Here is a 20,048-nt window from a genome sequence, read left to right as displayed (position 1 = left end):
GGTGCTTACTTCTGATTTCGGGCAGCCTCTCTGTTTCCTTCTTTAGATGACTCTCACTGCAGATGGTTTAGATAGAGTCACACGGGCAGATCGTAGGCATGGTTAGTGTTATATTTACAAGTCCATCTTCTGTTGTCACTTCTTAGTGTCTAACAATAAAGGATTGTTATGGGAACACCTTTATATAGCTGTTCATGTGGGATATCCATCTCACATAGTCCTGTCATGCATAAGGTAATGCTAATATTATTACAGTTAGAATTCCTCCTAAGAGCATGACCACTGCACAGAACCTCAAGTTTCAAGTTTATTTGTCATGCGCACAGAAATGTCTGCATGTAAGTAGAGACAAAGGCGCACTACCGTTTGGAACGAAGATGAAAAGGGTCGATGCCAAGACAATTCACTCTCTTAAATCTGGCTGCTGAATATTCAGCTACATTTTACCTGACACTGAAATGTATTTTATTGGCACAATTGTTCTCTGAGTGTTGATCAGCATCAGAAGAAAATCAAGAGGGTCACACAAAAACTGAAACATTTTGCTGAAAAAGCCCCAGCATTAGTGTGTGAAAGTCATGTTTGGCTACTCGGTAAACTGTAGCAGGTATTATCAGCCCTTTTTAGACATAATAGTGCATCCATGTGGCTCTAGTTCTGATCCACAGCAGAAGGGTCATTTAAATATAATAACTAATGCTCATGTATCCCACATGCAATAAACATGCTTACTTTGCACAAATTGATTGGTGCACTAATTTATTGGTTTGTATATTACTGCACTTGTATTATTAAAGGATTATCATGCTCTTATTGTTTTTCCTGTTCTTGTTTGTAAAGCCTTTATTATTTTTATGGCAATTGTTTATTGTTATTTGTTATTACTGTGATATGTTCCCAAGCACCACCACCACCATCAAGTTCCCCTTGTGGGAAAATAAGGACTTAAACTGAAAATCAATCACAGGTAAACTCAGTTTGTTCACCAGTGCATGCAGCCTTGATCCAGCATTATAACCACATGGTGCCTGTGTATTATCATTCCTTTAACCTGCTGTCACTGGAGCGCGCTTCAGAAATATGAAAATGACAAACAAATGACAAACCACTTTGGTTTGTCACTAGTGTCTATAAGCTGTGCGGATGGCAAACTTTGAGGAATTATTATTTTTATTGTTTCTTCCCTGAAGCCATTTTTTTGGGGGGGAAACATTAGTGGCTGTCCAGTGCTCAGGGGCCCCATGGCCTTATTCAGGCACAGGGACAGATGGCCCATCTGGCATGTCTAGATGGCCAGGAACATGACAAACTGTTGCAGACCGTCATATGGTTGCTCAGTGGACAGCAAGTTGTATGGTAGCCTTGGAGGACAGCCAGGTACAGCTGTGTGCACAGTAAAATCAACTGTGTTGCACACATTCTTAGAATAACATTCATATCACTTTACCTTGACCACAACTGTGCAGAAAATGACTCGCCCATCACTCTTGTCTGGAGTGTACCTATGTACAGCTGAAAGACAGGCCTCCGTGCAAGAAGAACCCAGACAGCAAACGGCGCTCTAGAATAAGCATTTATTCATTCTGAAGGGGCTTTTCATACTGGACATTATGCACCATGTAGGATCTTATCAAAAGCTACACACACACACACACACACGATTAAATGGGAATACAACCCAAAAATATGGACGAAAAATGATAAGCCCCCCAAAAAGACAATACCATCAGTATATTATCATTTATTGCAACTCGTTACACACACACACACACACACACACACACACACACACACACACACACACACACACACACACACACACACACACACACACACACACACACACACACGCTCTGAAGGATAATTAACTGCACTTGTAAAAAACAAATGTGAAAACCACAACATTGCTCCTGAATGGAAAAAAAAAAATTAAAAGAATGACAAATTTCATATAAAAATCCTAATGTGAATCAAACTGTGCAAACGGGTCACCAAAGTACATGCCACAATCATTCATTTTTTCTAAATAATTTTTAAAACCCCATCCACTATTGCCCTTCAGGCAAAGTCATCACAATGCAAGGACTACAGTGTTTGCAGTGCTAGGCGTCCTGTCCTAGTGGCAGACATCATGGATGTTCAAATATTTGCTGCCAAGACATGTACAGCTTCATGAATGCTGAGTGTGAAAATACTGGATTGTTAGTATAAATTTAATGGTTATCGTCACACTGTGATATGTCACATACACTACATTTAGGATATAAACCTTGGCATTGAATGGATCCCTGTTCCATATTAAACTACATATGTCACCTAACCACTACATAGACTAACATCTTTAAATGTAGGTGTAGCTTGCTCAGTGCAGTGCATTTGGCAGGTAGTTCAGGCGGTCCTTTAGAAGCCAAGGGAGTGTCAATATAGGTTATGGCTAAGGGACACAAAGCTATTACTTCTGGCACAATAACGATGGGACATCACTGCATTTCCCAAGAGATTCCTCCGAAATGCAAAATGTAAAACTATTGTACATTTTGTATCATAAATGGCACCTGTACTGAAATTTGCATAAATGTTTACTGTTAGGTGGGACATTCATAACAGTTCCTATTTTGAAACGAATAAACTATTATGAAACCGTGACCAGTGACTATAAATGCATTAAAAAAAAAGCAAAACTCCACACATTATAATATTGGTTGATATAGATAATTCAGGAGTGTTTTCATGAAAGAGCTCTTTACCAACCTGCAGGGTTCAGGTGGTATCAAATTCATCGCTGTCACCATCTATTGTAAAGTGCTGTCAATCGTGGCCTGAAGAACCCTGAGCATTGTTGGACAGTACAATCAATAAAAAACTACAGAAGTATGTGTGAAGAACATTGAGACTGCGGAAATGACACAGCGTATCCTGTTTGACACAGTGACTGGGTTCGTTTACTGGAAGGTTCTTTAGTCCTATGCAGTTGCAGGGCCTCAAGCAGGGTGCACTCAGTCAAACAGAGGCATGCATTTGCAGCACTTTGCCATCTTGCTCTGGTTTTTGGGGTTGCGCTGCTCTCCACTGTTCAGAAGGCTGTCCTGGTAGTTCTCGTACTCCAGGATGGCGTCCTCTATACGAGTGATGTACAGCCAGGTCACAACTACCCCGAAAAACTGCAGAAGGAAGAGGATCGGTGAAACACAGCTTCTGGAGAGGATGCCCAGCAGTCATGTGATGTGGGACAACAGGATTCTATCAATTTACTAACATACCACATCTGTATTCTTATTCCCTTAAAAAGATCAAAAGAACAGAAGAAGAAGAGAAATGGGTTTTCTTTAGCGAGATGAAAGCTGGATGTTATCTTAGATGTCCAAGTGGTATGCTTACAAAACCCCTGAAGCAGAGCAATTTGAGATGACTGCACTTAAAAATATTATTACACAAGTCAATAAACACTGACGTGGTACCTATTTGATATTTCAAGCAACCTGCAATTGCTGGGTGTCCAACCCTGTTAATAGTGACCAAGAAGCACAAACCGCTGTGCTTCATCTTAGCAAGCTTCCTGAAACACAGACTAGTGGTTTATTTCAGACAGCAATCCCTCACAACAAAGTGCTTGTCAAATAAAAGGTTTCACCATAGGGAGATATTTACATTTACAGCATTTAGCTGATGTTTTATCCAAAGCGACTTACAATTATGACTGAATACAACTTGAGCAACTGAGGGTTAAGGGCCTTGCTCAGGGGCTCAACAGTGGCAACCTAGCAGTGGTGGGACTTAAACTGGCAACCTTCCAATTACTAGTCAAGTACCTTAACCACTGAGCTACCCCTACCCATTTACCCAACAAACCTGAACTCTGAAATCCTGCAAGATCTGTAAATATGCAAATTGCATTTGCACAAGGTGTTCAACAGTGTGGGCAGAGTAAGGACAGAACACCCATTTCTGCTATGACTTCTGAGGTGTCTGTATCTGCCATTTATGGCTTTTCATCTTCAGCATGGCAGCAACAGATAGGGTCTGCACACATCAGCTCCAACAGCAAGCAAACATATAGCAGATACAATGTATATAACATCCATCCACCCAGGCTGGTTCATGCTTTTTTTAAATGACGAAAATTGATTTTCACATAAAAATTCCTTAGAAATGAAACCTTCCCAGCCATATTTGATCATGTAGTACAAAGTATAATTGTGAACAGAGTATACTTTTACTACACACTTTTCCCAACACATTTTGGGAGAAAAAATATGGATAGATTATTTGCACCATTTGTCAACATTATTAAATTATAAAAATAAAAACAACATAAAAAGGTACCATAAATGTCCTCCTAGAAACAGCATTATGCTGGAAAAACATCAAAAACTAAATCACTGGTTATTATTAAATTCAAGTTTATGTTCTGTGTTTAACTGCATCTGAGACCAGAAGGACTTACTTCACCTCAGCTACAGGACATGTTGGAGCTGTTCCACACACCACCCCTGTGCTCATCAGCAATCTATCTCCATGTACACAATGCACTGCGGACTGGCTGCCTACAGTCAGAGCATTGCTACACTAATGCAGACTCTCGTGCGTGTGCACTCATTCAGAGTGCACGGCATTCAAGAGTTTACCAATTTCAAATCCCATTAACGGAGACAGGAAACAGAGGGCAATGAGCACAGAGTCACCACGCTGCTCAGCAAGCAGACTGGTGAGTGTATGATAATACACATCTGTGGTAGGATTCAGCGGTGGGCTTTAGGAGTCCATCAGGTTTCTTTTAAAATCAGAGCTAGACCAATGCACAACAGACATCACACAACTGTATTTTGGAACAGGTCCAGGTCACAGAGAGATGCTTTCCCAAAATGCTAAAGTGATGGTAGCCGGTTCACAAATTGCACTCTTTTAAACACCAGCACTACCTCATTCAGATCAGTGCTCTCGCTAAACTAAGGTTTGCTTAATGAGCCCGTAATTTAAAACATGGACAACTGGCAGTGACAGCTGAACCAGTGCCTCATATTTTTAAACATTTCAACAATGAAGTCGCCTTTGATCTGCTACTCATAGCTGAGACCCACTGTAAGGTTTCGCTTTCATGCACTTGGGTGATCATTATGTACTCAAGTACCCAGCCTACGCTATTTGACATTTTAGCCGAATTATATGCTGTTTGCATACCCGATTTGTTGACCACACTACCCATTAATCAATGACAAGTTCCTGACCCCAGGCCATTGTCATCTCGACCTTATTTGGGTGGGGGACCATCTGCAACACAGCATTTATGCTGATATGGTAGCATAGTTGTGGGAGATGCACTGGTACAGGGTGGTCCAGTCAAGCTGTGTTGCAAAGGTTTTTAGACACACCAGTGACACTGCTACAGTCAAAATGGCCTGTCATCCAGAAATGTCCTGCCAAGGGCAACTGACCACTAACAGACAGGCTTTAGATCCTAATTGTACACCATCAAGGCTTTTCTAATGAAGTGACTAGCGAGTGTATATATCCGTTGAGATTAATTTTACTGCTGTTGCAACAATAGTGCTTATAAATATGCAATGTTTGTACAAAAAAAAATAAAATCACAAAGGGTCTGCCAAACAATCATTTCACAGCTCTTTCTATAGATGAATGAACTCTGTCTTTAAAAGGCCCTCTGGGTGTTGCTCAAAATGTCTTTTCACAGCATGTAAAACAATGAAGCAAAAAAGACACTAGGTTCTGAAGAGTGGGGAATTTTTAAATTGTGTGTATTTTTCATCAGACAGACCTACTGTCTGCATTGCAGATAAAGTGACAGAGCAACAACACAGCGGCTACTGCCCGAACAGAGCAGGGCTACATTCTTCAGCCTTTTATTTAGGACTGAAAGCGTGCGCAGGTCGATTTATTCTAACAAACATGTTGAGCTGTCTGTTAAATGTGTATGAACAGCAGTCCATTATGCTATTTTTATTTTATTTTTTTCTGGATAGGACTGTGTATCAAAAAAAGCTGCTTACAATGCACACATATTTGCAATTAATCAAGGTCTAGAAGGGGTTCACCATTCCGACCAAGGAGGGATGCAACTGGCTAACCATGGCTGCTTCCCCAAATGCATCATAATTTTGTTTTATGCCTTACAATGATCTTTGCACAGTGAAGCTCTCGGGAGTTCCAGTTTACAAAACAACAGTGCTCCATTTTACAGAAGCCTCTGGTATGAGTCCCTCCCCCTCGGATTAAGTTCTAAAACATTCTAAAGAACAAAATCGTGATGTGAATCTCCACGGCTGAGTGCTCAGTGTGCTGGTGTAAAAAAATGGCTCAGTTCCTAGCTTATGACACAGCATCTACTGGGTGACACATGGTAGGAACAAAGATTCGCTTTCTAAAAAATAAAAACATAAAAATAATAATTCTAATGATACTGAAGTTTTGGTAAAAATGTTTGTTTTGCAGAATTTAGCAGGAGTCAGTCAACAGGTAAGAAGGTAAATCAAAATTAAGACGAAACAGGGGTGCATGTTTAAAGGGCTACCTTAGGAAGAACCAGCTGTTCTTATCTACAGCAGGGATCCTGCTTTCTCCTGCAGGGATCCTGCTTTCTCCTGCAGGGCACAACCCCATCTAACACAGCTGATTAATACAGAATCTAGCCGATTTAAGAACTATGAAGTCATTAACGAGCAAGACCAGGTGTGTTAGGTTTGGGTTGCCGTGAAACTCTGCATGAAGGCTGCACTCTACTAGGCTTGGTGATCCTAGGCTTACATAATCAGGAGACAGGTGTGCATGATTAAACTGGCTGCACTGACGCTCTCGCTACAGGCTACACAGACAGACAGAATCAATTTAGAAGCGACAGAGTTCCAGGCAGGAGTAGGAGAGATTTTGCTTTTGCCAGGTTAAGTGGCCTGAAAGATCTGCTGCATTTTGGAGATTAGGGAAAAATGAAACCCATGAAATTAGATGGGAGCAGGAAGATTTTCAGGGTTGTAAATTGTACCAAGTCAAGTATGTATATTGCCATTTGAGATTGCACACCCCCCCCCCCCCCCCAAAAAAAACAAAAAAAAACAAAACAACAACAAAACCCCCATCAAACAGGATTTCAGGAAAAGTATAGTACACTGAGGTTTGGCACAGTATGTTGTTAAATTTGAGGCAGCTTGATCTGGAGGGCACGATGCTGAAATAATGCCACAATGTGCCCACTGCCCTGCAGCAGCAGCAGCAGAACAGCTGCAGGGAGACAAAGGAAAAGCAGGTAAAAGTATTTTGTGAGTGAGGGGAGTTCCAGGGGGGGCAACAGGCCTGCAGAAGCCTGTCACCAGCAGGTAAAGAAAGAGCCGGGGCTGCCATACAGGCCCTGTCCAGAATCACGCAAGAAGCTGGCTTTCATTCACACACTAACCGCTGCTTGAATATTCCTCTGACGCAAAGAGCAAGACTAGTTTTGGATACACCATGTGCATAAAAGGCACTTCAGATGGTGGTCATTTTATTTTAAAACTTCAAGTGCAAGGTGAATGTGCTGAGCGCTGATGCACCTCCTGATCAGATTTCATTTTTAATTACATTTCATAGTTATGTGATATTAATGTTTTTGCTTTAAATGTTTTATACTCAGCTTGATGTAACTCCTACCTGAGGAAGCAAGATGCTCAAAAGTAGCACAGCCATGATTTTGTAGTTATCCATGAGCCATATGAACACAGCATCTGTGCAACCACGCACATAGATGATGTCTGTGAGCTCAAGTCTCTAAAGGGAATTACAAAAGCACACAAACAGAAATTATATTCACTCTATTTCAAACAGAAATAATATTCACCGTATGTCAGACACTCATATGTGAGAAATCCCATCTGTGAATGACAAATTAAGAGATCACAAATTTTTTACAGTGTAAGGCAACTAAGAGCCAAAATCCAACATAAAATTCTGAAACTCTTCAGCAATTAGCCCTGACTATCTTGGTGGTCTGATATTTTTAGCATATGCACTAATCCAGGGGTTGCAACAGACACTTCTCCAGGCTGACTCACTTCAGACAGAACCTTCTTCAACATAACATCCCGCTCTTAACTAAGGGCCCTGGGCCCCGGCCAGTGCCAGCCTTTCCAAATAGCACAAGTTAATGAACTTTTGTGATCTCTAAACTTTTGGATTTTTTTTTCTTCCAATTTCAAAGCCAGGCCTGTGTTTTATCAGCAGTATAGCAGCAAAAGCCCCAAACTGAAAACCTATTACAGGAGAATGAGCAGTTTTTATTAGAGCTAAAGAGAACATACTGTTTATCTACTGAGAAAAACATTGTACAAACTTGCCTCTTTATTAAGAACTTTGTACCCACACATTGTGTTGGCAACTCCACTGGGCTGAAAGACAATGGACATATCATTAGAACCAAAACCAACACTCAACCAGCAAACATTCCATGGCAGCATAATGCCCATTGCCAGTTTAGCATTCCCTGAAACTGTCAGGGAAATCCAGATACTGATGTGACGCTCCTGCCATGCATTTTGAATAACAAGCAGCGCAGGAGAAGTTGAGCTCAGCCTAACTGGGTTGGGAGGTCACATTTCATGGATCTTCATCCTACACACAGAAATCTGTGAGAAGTTGCATTTACAGTACACTTCAGATCCTGTTGGTACAGTCCTCTTTATGCAGAGTTTTAGATGCTCAATCTACTTCTGTAGCTAAATGAGATGAGGCAACTTCTGGAACCAACCGTGAAATGACTCCCACCACATCTGTGGTTTAAAGAGAAACTACAGAGTCTATTCACTTACTGAACATTTTTCATTAAGGTGGCACATTTTTTAAAATTCATTTAAAATCAAGAACATTAAACCTCCTGAGTGCGTTGCTCTGTCACAGTATGATTACTGTCACTCATTAAATAAATTAAATGTATTTACAAACTCTACTGGTGGCACACCTGCTGATGTTAGGTTGATGATATTATTTGATTAGACAAGGCATTTTTAAAAAATCAATACATTCAAGCAAGAGAAAGGCTGAATGCTTGTTGCAAGTGCTGGAATGTACTTTTCAGGAAAAAAAGAAGAAAAAAAAAAAACCTACTTGAAATGGATCACTCAAGAGGCACTGCAACAATGACCTTTTAAATCAGGCTCTTACAAAAGGGCAGTAAAAGGCAGCGACACGAACCTTTAACATCTAAAGCAAACCTGGAAAGCAATGTGTATTCCCTGACAAAGACAAGCAGAGACGAAGCCAAAGGACTTCATCTCAGGAGGGGAAATGCATGTTGGCATGGTTCTATGGGCTGGTAATCAGAGCACACGTTTGCCTCCAGAAAGAGTGCAGCATAAACGGGAATAAGTAACAAACTTTGTCTACTATGTTTTTGGTCCATTTTAGAGCAAAGAACACTCCATACCATCATACCATCTTGTAGCATAGTGTGGCATGGCATTGTTTGGGCCTGAGGATGTATGACAAAGCAGGTAGCAGATTTAGATGTTTGGGATATCAGGCCTTACCTACGCTAAAAGCTGAAGCTGGAATTGGGAAGCTATGCACTCGATGCATAAAAACACTACAACAAATAAAACAAAGGAACAGAGGGCTTTGAAAACATATGGGTTGAATTAATTTGAATAATGCACACGTGGGGTAAAAGAACCCAAACAACACAAACTAAAGTAAATTGAAGCAGTGTGTAGGGATTTTAATATGGAGGGCAAGCTATCTTTGAGAATAAGTGGTATTCTTTAAGTGAAATCTTTGAAATTGTGATACTGATGGTGGAATAGACCAACATTGCGGGGACAGCAGGTATAAGGGACCCCACAAGCCAAGGGTCCCGGCGCCGTGCAGTTATGGTACATGTTCACCTCCCAGTCTTTGTACTCCAGGCCTCCACAACACTGGAACTAGGGTAAAAAAGCAAAGAAGACATTAGACATACAAATTTTCATCTTCTGTCAGGATGTGTCAGAACAAAACCTGTACTAATGTATAAGGGTGTGACTGGCTGGCTGGTATATATATAAAGTGAAATAGATAATCTGTGGTACTTTGTATTCAATTATTTAGCCAGCAGCTTTCCGGAGGGGGGGGGGGGGGTTGTATGAAATGAATAAACATTAGGTCTCTCGCTTTCCTTTCACAGAGCATTGCAATTCATATGCTAGTCTCTCATCTCATCTGAATATTATCTGAGGTACTTAAGGCAATCAGCAGATCATGTCTAAGTAAATGGTACATAAACCTTCTGCTAAAGCTCACTCGCATAAAAATTTGTTCAAAATAAATAAATAACCTAACAAACGAAAATAAGTCATTTGGAAAACACCACTCTGAAAGTATTTAATTACTAAGAGCAACAGCTGTGTTCGGGTTTAGCTTATGACATGTCATTAAGTACAATAAAAAGACAGTGCGCTCATATTTTAGAATAAAATATTCTTCGTGTGACAGTTTAACAGAACAACCTGAAAGCTTATTGGTAAACCACTAACACCAAAGCTCGGTCAGAATACAACTGACCAGCCACTGCTGTGCACAGCTGGACACGTGTTAATTGCTGTGAGGGTAAAGACTGCACAGGGTTCAGAGCAGATTGCCATTAAGCTGCTTGGACTCTTTTTTGTTGCTGAAAACAAGAGCAGGTCTTCATGCCACAATTTGGCATGCTCCATAGAAGGCCGGCTAAGCCACTTCACCACTAAACATCCTTGATTGGAAAAGGAAAAAAGTAGGAAATGCAATGTTGGTTATGCATGACTGCAGTGCCCATAAGCAGCTAGTAATGCTAAAAGATGCATGGGGAGTTTAAATCTGGTTAAACAAGAAAAAGAACAAAAACCTTCATCTTTACTTAATGTAGAATAAAATAAAGTTCAGGAAAAAAAACCAAAATACTACTAACATAAAATTCCATGTTCACGGTCCAAAAATCTATTAGTACTCAAACTGCATTGTATGACTTAGAAAGCAAAGAAAGGTAGGACCTGAGTCACACCTGAAAGATGGCACGATTGCACACTTGTTTCCAGTCACAAACTGTAAGGGATTTAAATAAAAGACCTAAAACACACGCAGAGAGGGAACACAACACATATTTTAAACCTTTAAATGAAAGCAGGCTGTATTCGATGCTGATACCGTCTCGACGACAGTAACTTTCTGCTCAAGTTCAATCATTTAAAAAAAAAAAAAAAAAAGGGGGGGGGGGTGAAGTGATCCTTGTTGATCAGTGGGAGTTATCTGTTCTCTTGGTGACTGCCCCTTGTCTGTTACTACGCCCCCGTGTCTGTTACCACGCCCCTTGTCTGTTACCACGCCCCCTTTTCACACACCTGCACCTTGTTGCTCACATCATTATGGGAGTTGGTTGTCGTTCATTGTTCATGTAGGCATTAGTGTCACTGTTTGTGGTCAATGTTTATTCTTTGCGCTTGTGCTTGTTTATAGTTCATATATAGTTTGTTTTATGTGAGTGCCATAACTTTTATTGTTTCTCTGTGTTGCGTCGTGTGTATTAAATGTCTCTCGTCCTCGAGAGACATTTATGCATCCTGCTCCTTACCCTGCGGCACTCGAGCCATCACATGTACCATGAAATTACTGAATTACTCTGTGGGTTTTACTATCAAGAATTCAGTTTTGTAGCACATTAACTGTGGAAAGTTCTGAGACATCCAGCCAGATATATTTGACATAGCTGACTAATCCGTCCAGAGTCTCAGTTTTCACATTGAATGGAAATGTACAACTTTGTGTTTGGCATAGCTGATGAAATGAAAATCTGTCTCATGAGATCGATGCTGTCAGAGACCAACCTCTGACAGCACTGTCGGAGGCAGATTTATCAACACATTTATTAACCTCTGTCTGACAGATAGTTCAGGTGTTGTTCCCAATGAGTCTGCAATCTGATTATGACCATAAGTATTAAAGTTATGAAAGTTATGAAAAGCAACCAGACAATTAAAAGACAGAATCAGTCCAAGTGACATTTGGCCAAGTTAGAAGTTCTTACCTTTTTCTGAACAAAGTCCATGATGTTTTTGAAATCCAGATCATCATAGTAATTCACCATTCCTTTACGGACGTTTTTGTTAAGAAGATCTACAGTCTGCAAAATGAAACAAAACAGAGCTGAACCTCATCTTACACATGCTCTGCTGACACAATTGTATGGTCTCGCAAAACCCAATAAACAGCGTCATAAAGCAGAGAAATTTCATTTATTTGCTACTTTCAAAGTTTAGTTAAAGTCATTAAGTCAAAAACTGCAAAAAAAAAAAAAAAAACTGCAAAAAAACCCCCAGACAATGTGTTGATATCACTGTAATTAGTTTCAGAAGACAAATCCGCTGTCACTGTTGATGGGCTGAGGGAGTTGTTTTTGCTGCTTGAAGCCCAGTGGGTGAGCTGTCAGTAAAGAGTAATTCACTCAGACACCAGAAACATCTCACTGAGAACTCATCAGTCAGTGAGTGTGCACTGTCAGCATTTACACATACACAGAGGTCGAGGAGATCAATAACACGGGATGGGGCATTCAAGATTCATCAGTATCTTAGTGCTGCACTCTGTGAGGATGCATTTGACATTTTTTACTTAGCCTCATCCTCTGAGCTAATGCCAAATTATTGTGGTATTTTGTTTTATCAAACTTTATAATAGAAACCATAAGAGGTTTTCTTTTCTAAAAAAATCTTTTTTTTATTTAACAAGACATCCATACCAATGTAAAAACATGCTCACTACATACTATTTTAAAAACATACCACTGACTAAGGGATCTTACTAAACACATTTCAGTTATCAGCTCAGCCTCCAAGCATTGTCTGCATGTGACTAGCTGTGAAGTGGTCTTGTCAGTCAACAAAACCTGCACTGGTGCACATGTAATGTAAACCTATAAATGATCTTGGTAAGGGACAGAGAGATCAGAAAGGCAGGCCTCAAAGATGAAGAGACTGAAGTGTACCTGGTTCCTGAACCCCAGAGCCAAAAGTCCACCCAGGAGCTCTAGGATTAGACAAACACCCAGCGTGTAGAGGAACTGCAATGCAAAACGTCAGACTGTGAGGACAAAATCCAGCGATTTACATTGTTTAAGTCACAACATCCTTCAAGGCCCCTCTGTGTGGGATGAGACATGGAGAAGTCGCATGCCCCTGGAAAGTGCGCTCAGACAAGACGGCACAAGAAACACAGAAGGACAGCATCTCCTGTCTTACAGTCACCACAGGGGCGGAAAGACAGTAAATGTCTAATGCGGCAATAACCAGAGATCAGTTAAAATGGATTTTAAACAAAGTGTAGACTTTGTCTCTAAAAGGAGACTGCCTGGTACACCATGATTACCAAGAGATATAATTATTCATCACTGGTAGTTGACTCATCTAAAGCATAATGATATTTAATTAATTACACTTTTAGTAATTATGCAAAAGTATTTTACTATTACTAATAATTACTAAGGTTGCTTTTTGTTTGTTTTTGTTCCTTCTTTATCATCATTGTTGATTTTCTTGTGCGTGCCTATTTTTTGCATGTCCTGTCTCTAAATGTACAGCTCCTCACAGTTGTACTTTAACACTAATGAAGTCTTACTTGTTCTCCAAAAGGGGGTGTGGTGGGAAAAAGTTGGATTACTCCCACCCAAAATGTAACTGTCCAGATAGAGCTGTGAAACAGCCCCGGCTGTGCGCTGATGTGATCAGTGTACCAGGACTCCCTTCAGGACTCCCTTCAGGACTCCCTTCAGGACTCCCTTCAGGACTCCCTTCAGGACTCCCTTCAGGACTGGTGCAGATGGGTGGAGCCCCAGGTGGGCTGGCAGGCAGAGTCCAAGCTTACCACTTTGAGAAGGACCAGGTTGTCCCGGAGCGAAGCCAACACCCCGACAAAGGAAACGAAGAACATCATCAACCCCAGGACGATGAGGAGGATAGCCGGGGCGAGGAAGATGCCCTCCAGGGTTTTGTAGTTCTGCCTCTCCACCTCTGCATAAATACCGATGGCCAAAATAAACCCACCTATAAGCTGAGACAAAACAAACCCATTGGCTCATTCATTATGAATTGCACTGCCGTATTATTAATATATTAATCTTCCATGAGAGTGAAAGGAGTCTTGCAGATTCAGTTACGTATGTGATGCGTTTCTTGACCTCCAAATGCAAAATCACCAGTAAAACACTTAACACAAGCAAACTTAACTTGGAACTTTAAGCACCACATGAAAGGAATCAGAACGACATCCTGTGGCCCCTCATAACTGTGCCATATTTCAAGCTTTGTGAAATTACAAATCTTAGGAACAGTACAAATCGTAGGAACAAAGATCTTCAACTGCCATATGCAATTTTGCCCTGATAAACAAATGTACATATGACTTCCAGCCATAACAGACTCTGCCAAACAGACTTAGCCAGATTGCTAAAGTATTCAAATCCATAGCTAAACAAAAGCTATTCTGTAAGGTACAGGTCTGTCTGCTTACCATAAAACTCAGTTATGACATAATTTACAAATAAAATATTGATCCAATAAAACTATCAAACATGCTTGCAGATAGCAGCAGGTCACTGACGCTATTCTGCATCATTAATTTACATAGTGTTTGAAATCAATATCGATGTATGCTTATCAGTGCAACCTGTAACTTTAAGTCTACATATGGCCTGTGTCAAAAAGCAAAATGTGAGCTCCAGGTAAGCACTGAGTGCTACTGACATTGCTAAATGGTGTAATCAAGCAATTAGCAACATAATGGCATGGCGATAATGGCAACAAATCCCCTCTCTAAATGACCGTGTGTGTGTGTGTGTGTGTGTGTGTGTGTGTGTGTGTGTATTTGGCCCTCAGTTCATCTGTTTACTCAAATCAGAGGGATGAGCTCTACCTTCACCAACCAAGCAGCAGTACATTATGATTCTTAATCCCTGCCTGACTCTTAATTACCATCGACTAAATAGTCATACAGGTATAAATAATATATAAAGCTAGATATAAATTATGCACACATTCAATCAGTATCCTTGTCTTGCAAGCATTTATCACTTCAGTGATCAATTAAATCTTTCCATTGTGCAATACAAAGGAGCCCAAAATAGATTATACCATACAAAAACTTATAATTGAATCGTGTTAAGTGGTCCAGTGTTGGTTTTCTGAAATACTGCAAGTAAGCCCACAAATGAGGTAGACATGTTTTGGAAAATTGATAGAGCCTACTTTGTAAATCTCCAAAAAGCCCATTTGAAAAGATGTCAGGAAAGTGTCAAACAGAGTTATGGCCTTGTTGGATGTCTGATGTTTAAAAACACACATCTGATATGATTTAGTGCTTATTTCTGTTACTTTTCAAATGGTAAATTAGATAAACAGTACTTGAAGGACTAGAATCTTTCCTTTCAGTAAGGACGGTGAGAAGACTACTACTCACCATGGAGTCCTCCTCTTTTAGCGCATGTGGATGTGTGTATATGAGGGAGTGAGAGAGTGAGTGAGAAAGTCAAAAAACATTAACACGTTGGGATTGGGGCACATCCTTTGGTACAGGATTGCTTCTAGGTGGTAACTGTTGAGATCACGTCCATTAATGTTTAATGAAAACTGAAGTAACAGAATATAAACATTAGTATAACCTGAAAGGCCTGTGTTTTAATACGACACACTGATAACCACTGGCCTCCCACAACCAGTTCCATTAACACTTGGCATAACAACCACTGCCCTTGAAAACACTTTCAATGCTTTTTAGGCATTCAGATAAGTGACTTCTTCAAAGCCACATTATACAAGATACAAAGAGCGGGCAGGGCTATTTGTCAGTGGCAACATTTCACCATCCTAAAAGAACGAGCATTTATCACCAGTCACAGTGAGATGTCTGCATATTACCTATATTAGTGGAACAGCAAGATGAAGCCACCCAGATCCAATAAATCAGGTCTGTTCTGAGATAAGCCCTTGTAGCTCCATGACGGTGTAAAGCAAAACGGTGCAATTCCAGAAATTAGCAACCTCGTGTTTTTCTGGGTGGCCCCAATATCGGCTATAATACTAGCTACAACCAATATAGCCAGAGTGTTTACCTTTCTGTAGCCATTACTGAATATAAACTAGAAAAATGCTAAAGACTTCTTAGTAGGCATTATTTTTCCAAAAATATTAACTCATTTAAACAAAACCTGGAAAAGAAACGCTTACTACCTGCCCACTGAATGATTGGCAGCTGCTGACGACACTCAGCTAAGGACCTTGTCATTCTTATTTTTCTACATATTGTTAAGAACTTTGTAATAATCCTTAACAAGTTTATCTATTCTTCATTGCTTTCTATTTTTATTGTTCTATCATTACAAGTTGTCATAATTCTACACCTTTTTGTACAAAGTCTGTTCTTTACAAAGATCAAGTGTAGTTCAAAAAAACCTGACATACCTCTACTCTTTCACAAAGTAACTTTTTTTATTTACAAGGAGAAAGATTGTTTCATGGTAGGTGGAGCATTTTAATGCTGAATTGGTGGATGTGAAAAAGCTTTGCCTAGCATTCAGATGTTGAGAACAGAAGTAAGCTGAAAAGTAAAAAAAAACAAAAACAAACCCCCCCCCCCCCCAAAAACCTCACTACTTCCTTAAGGCTTTTAAAATCCTAACACACACTGTCATCCTCTAAGATGACAAAATTCTATATTTTTTTCTTTTCCCAATACTGCATAAATGAAACAGATCCAAAGAGTCATTCTGTGAGAACAGGTATATGAGGCATATATATGTTGCATGTTTTGGAATAACAGCACTTTTGCAGTCATTCTTCATCTCAGCAACAGAAATGACTTGAATTTAGCAAGTGAAATGCACTGCTTGATTGGTAAACCATCCTGTCTCGACTGTAGCTTTTTACACTACGGGACTTCCCTACTGCTTGGGCTGCATGTTTAGGGTCGTTGTTTTGCTGCACAGTGAAGCACCGCCCAAGGAGTCGAAAGGCATTTCCTTTTATAGGAAATATTTTTTTTCCAAACCTTGCAAGTGTCTTAAGTTGCTGTAACTGTTTTGGTTACACAGAGTGCCATGCATAGCAAGCCATCATGTTGCTTTTAAACACGTTTTACAGATGAGGTGTTTTAAACTGTCTGAATTCTCCTTTCTAAAAATGTGAGCCCAAAGACAGACTAAAATAATGGGGTATAATCTTAATGTTATTACTGTGTTTGAAGGTTTAGCACCCACCTACTGTGTGCAAAGGACCAAATCAAGAAAGCTACTTTAAGTTACTTCACAGTTTTTTTGAGTTTGTTTAGTTTTACACACGACTATGTAAAGGTTTACCTCATGGTCTTCTTTCCGCATTTAAACTTGTTTCAACATACAGCAACGAATATATAATATTAATGCTTAACCTACATGACTTTGTTCTTAGAAAATGCACAATGCAAGTTCTGAGTAATCAGCTGGTGAGTGTTTGAACTGTCCACAGACAGTTTGAACTGTCTAAAAAAATGGTGCTTTTTCACATAACCCCTTGATAACCCCAAGCACAAGCGGCATAGCCTAATTCACATTCACAGACCACCATACACCTGCATTTGAAAAATAGTGCCAGTGCCAACCCTGGTCTAGCTCCAAATAAGTTCACTTACAGGTGGATTAGTAAATGTGTTTTACATATTATGTACATGTTAGTGGGGGTGTTTGTGTTATTCAAATGTCTCCCTTTGTGTACCAAAAAGGGCATATAATCAGAGATCCATGATTAGGGTTTAATACTGTGCATCCAACCATACTTACTTAACCTTGTATGCTAAAACCTTAAAGCATCATTTAGAGCAAAACATGCCTTTTTTGTTATTTAATTATGTAAGCTGTGTCGTCTTGTCTTACTTTAACACAAAATAACATAATTATGCAAGCAACACGTGCCTGGAGACATACCAGTTACACAGGTGCACTGAGAGTAAACCTGCAGAGCGTGAACTATGCACACTCTCGCCAGTTTCTGAAATGAAAGCTACTCGTTATCGTAAATGACCAAGTGATTTAAACAGAGATACAGCATCTCTGATACGTCTCTGTATAAAAGACTGGGCAAAGGAACATTTACATTCTCCAATCGTGCGGAATCCCCTTTTCAAACTTTCGATTGCCGTTCAGCGTGAACTAAATACAGCATTAAGATCTAAATATCTTTAAGATTATTTATTGCTCACACAGACTTTGCTGAGTTATTTTTGGGATAGGACCACAAAACAAGGCTTAAACGCCAACAGCCTGATCGATTTAACAATCGCACTTATAAAACCGCCTGCCGCACAAGAGCGTGTTAAAGTGGAGTAGCTACACCTCTACTCTGTAATTGATATTCAAGCATAAACGAATATTTGGATAAAAATCCACTTTAGCATTCTAGCACACCTTGGCATATTTCAGCGTTTAAGAGGCATTAAAACATTTCTTAAAGCTTGTGACGACTCAGCCAACTAATTTTCCTCTTTTCCTACAGGAAGCTTCAACGTCGCATTTTGGAGTCGCCTTTTATTTAATAAAACCGATGTGATTTTGTTTCTGCCACATTTTTAATTGTAATTGCACGTAAAGTGGACATAACAGGATTCTTAGCATACAGGTGTCGCTCTGGCTCTGTTCGAAAGAAGTTGAAAAACAGTCGCACGAAGGGTGTGGTCAACGACGCCATTGCAGGTAAACACAGACATTTCAATAAACAGTAAAATAAATAAATAAATAAATTTATTAATTTCACCAGAATATCTTTAAATCATCAGTGTTTGCCACATAGGACCATCCACTATTTGCACTTGTAAATAATTGTCTCGAGCCTATACGGCACAACACTATACAACACAACACGCTGTTTATGTAGCAGCCGCCACGTCCAAAAGAAGTTCCTCTAAAACGTTGGATTTGACTGGCGCATAACGTGATATAGACAATACAACTCACCCAGAAAACGGTAGCATATGCGATTAAAGTAAACTTGAGGAAGAAGTACGAGCACGTCGCGCAGTAGCGAACATCATCAGACATGTTTGATGCGTTTGTAAGTTGGTCCTCGCATAATTGTTCCGGGCCCTTCCGTGTTGCCGGTGCGCACCTGAAGCTCAGTGGAGGCGCTGCTACACCGCAGGCTGTCCACGTGGAGCGCAGCTGACTGATGGGCTGTTGTTCCAAAGGGCGAGCGATACCTGCCATCCTGTGCGTTTAAAACCATCGGCAGTTTTGTGAGATGTCTGACTATGTGTTTTTGTGTTCACTGGGCAATGCGATATGATGCATACGTGCTCATGATATATTAGATTTCAGAAATAAACCGACTAACATTTCAAGGAATGTCTTAAAGAATGATAGCTACGGGCACAATGGTAGAGGAAACGTGAACATATCTTAAAATCACAGTACCTTAGGCTGGAAGATCGAAAGTCCATAGGGAATACGCTGTAGTGACACATGTCACAGCTGACAATCCTCTGTAAAGTGCCAGGTTGTATTGTCGATTTTATGTGCTCATACTTAGCATATCACTGAATTCTTTCATAGCCTAAAGAGGCAGATTCTGCATATTTTTTTCCTCTCCATGTAATTACTTTTTACAATGGCTTTTCTGAAATGTCATGCGATCAAGTTGCATTTTTAAAAAATGCGCACGTGATAAGTGGTTATCCGCACTATCAGCGTTTGTATTTCACTAGACGTCCGCGCGTTGCACGCGGCACACCCCCGGTAATTGATGCATTCCTTTACTATCTCAAGACTCACCAGATGTTAAGCAATTACGCACCAGTACCTGTTGACAAGTCTGAGATATGAGACAAGACTCCCCGTCGCAATTAGCATTTTATTCACACTCTGTAGTTTGATACAGGTACTGTTTTAAAAAAAAAAAAAAAAAAAAAAAAAAGAAGCACCCGGTCGGTTTGCATGTCGTCAGTTCCATTTGGATTCATAGAAGATACTCCACTGTATAACCACAAACAGCGAGCCGTTCCCCGCCACAGGCTCACATCGCGTTTGGATTCTGGGGTCAGTGGCGTCTAAT

At 40.2% G+C, this 20,048-nt stretch overlaps 1 protein-coding gene across 1 annotated transcript; it reads right to left on the bottom strand.

Annotated features, from left to right (window-relative positions):
• Positions 1–1,582: 1,582 nt before the first annotated feature.
• On the bottom strand, positions 1,583–19,093 carry tspan15 (tetraspanin 15). Its single transcript, XM_027000417.2, has 8 exons — positions 18,956–19,093; positions 13,843–14,028; positions 12,968–13,042; positions 12,011–12,106; positions 9,786–9,899; positions 8,319–8,369; positions 7,636–7,752; positions 1,583–3,161 (listed from the first exon to the last, which is right to left on the bottom strand). Exons 1-8 carry the CDS (start codon positions 19,037–19,039, stop codon positions 2,997–2,999), a joined length of 888 nt encoding a protein of 295 aa, XP_026856218.2. The 5' UTR covers positions 19,040–19,093; the 3' UTR covers positions 1,583–2,996.
• Positions 19,094–20,048: the final 955 nt, after the last annotated feature.

This window comes from Electrophorus electricus, chromosome 11, assembly GCF_013358815.1.
Source record: "Electrophorus electricus isolate fEleEle1 chromosome 11, fEleEle1.pri, whole genome shotgun sequence".
NCBI lineage: Eukaryota > Metazoa > Chordata > Actinopteri > Gymnotiformes > Gymnotidae > Electrophorus > Electrophorus electricus.
Note: the sequence above shows the minus strand (reverse complement) of the source record. Positions and strands in the feature narration are given on the sequence as shown.

Excerpts from the sequence above, each read along its gene's own strand:
- tspan15 (XM_027000417.2), bottom strand. The coding sequence starts at position 19,039 with ATGTCTGATGATGTTCGCTACTGCGCGACGTGCTCGTACTTCTTCCTC. Across the intron at positions 9,900-12,010 it reads TGGACTTTGTTCAGAAAAAG|TTCCAGTGTTGTGGAGGCCT; the intron begins GTAAGAACTTCT and ends TTTTTACCCTAG. Across the intron at positions 3,162-7,635 it reads TGAGCATCTTGCTTCCTCAG|TTTTTCGGGGTAGTTGTGAC; the intron begins GTAGGAGTTACA and ends TTCCTTCTGCAG.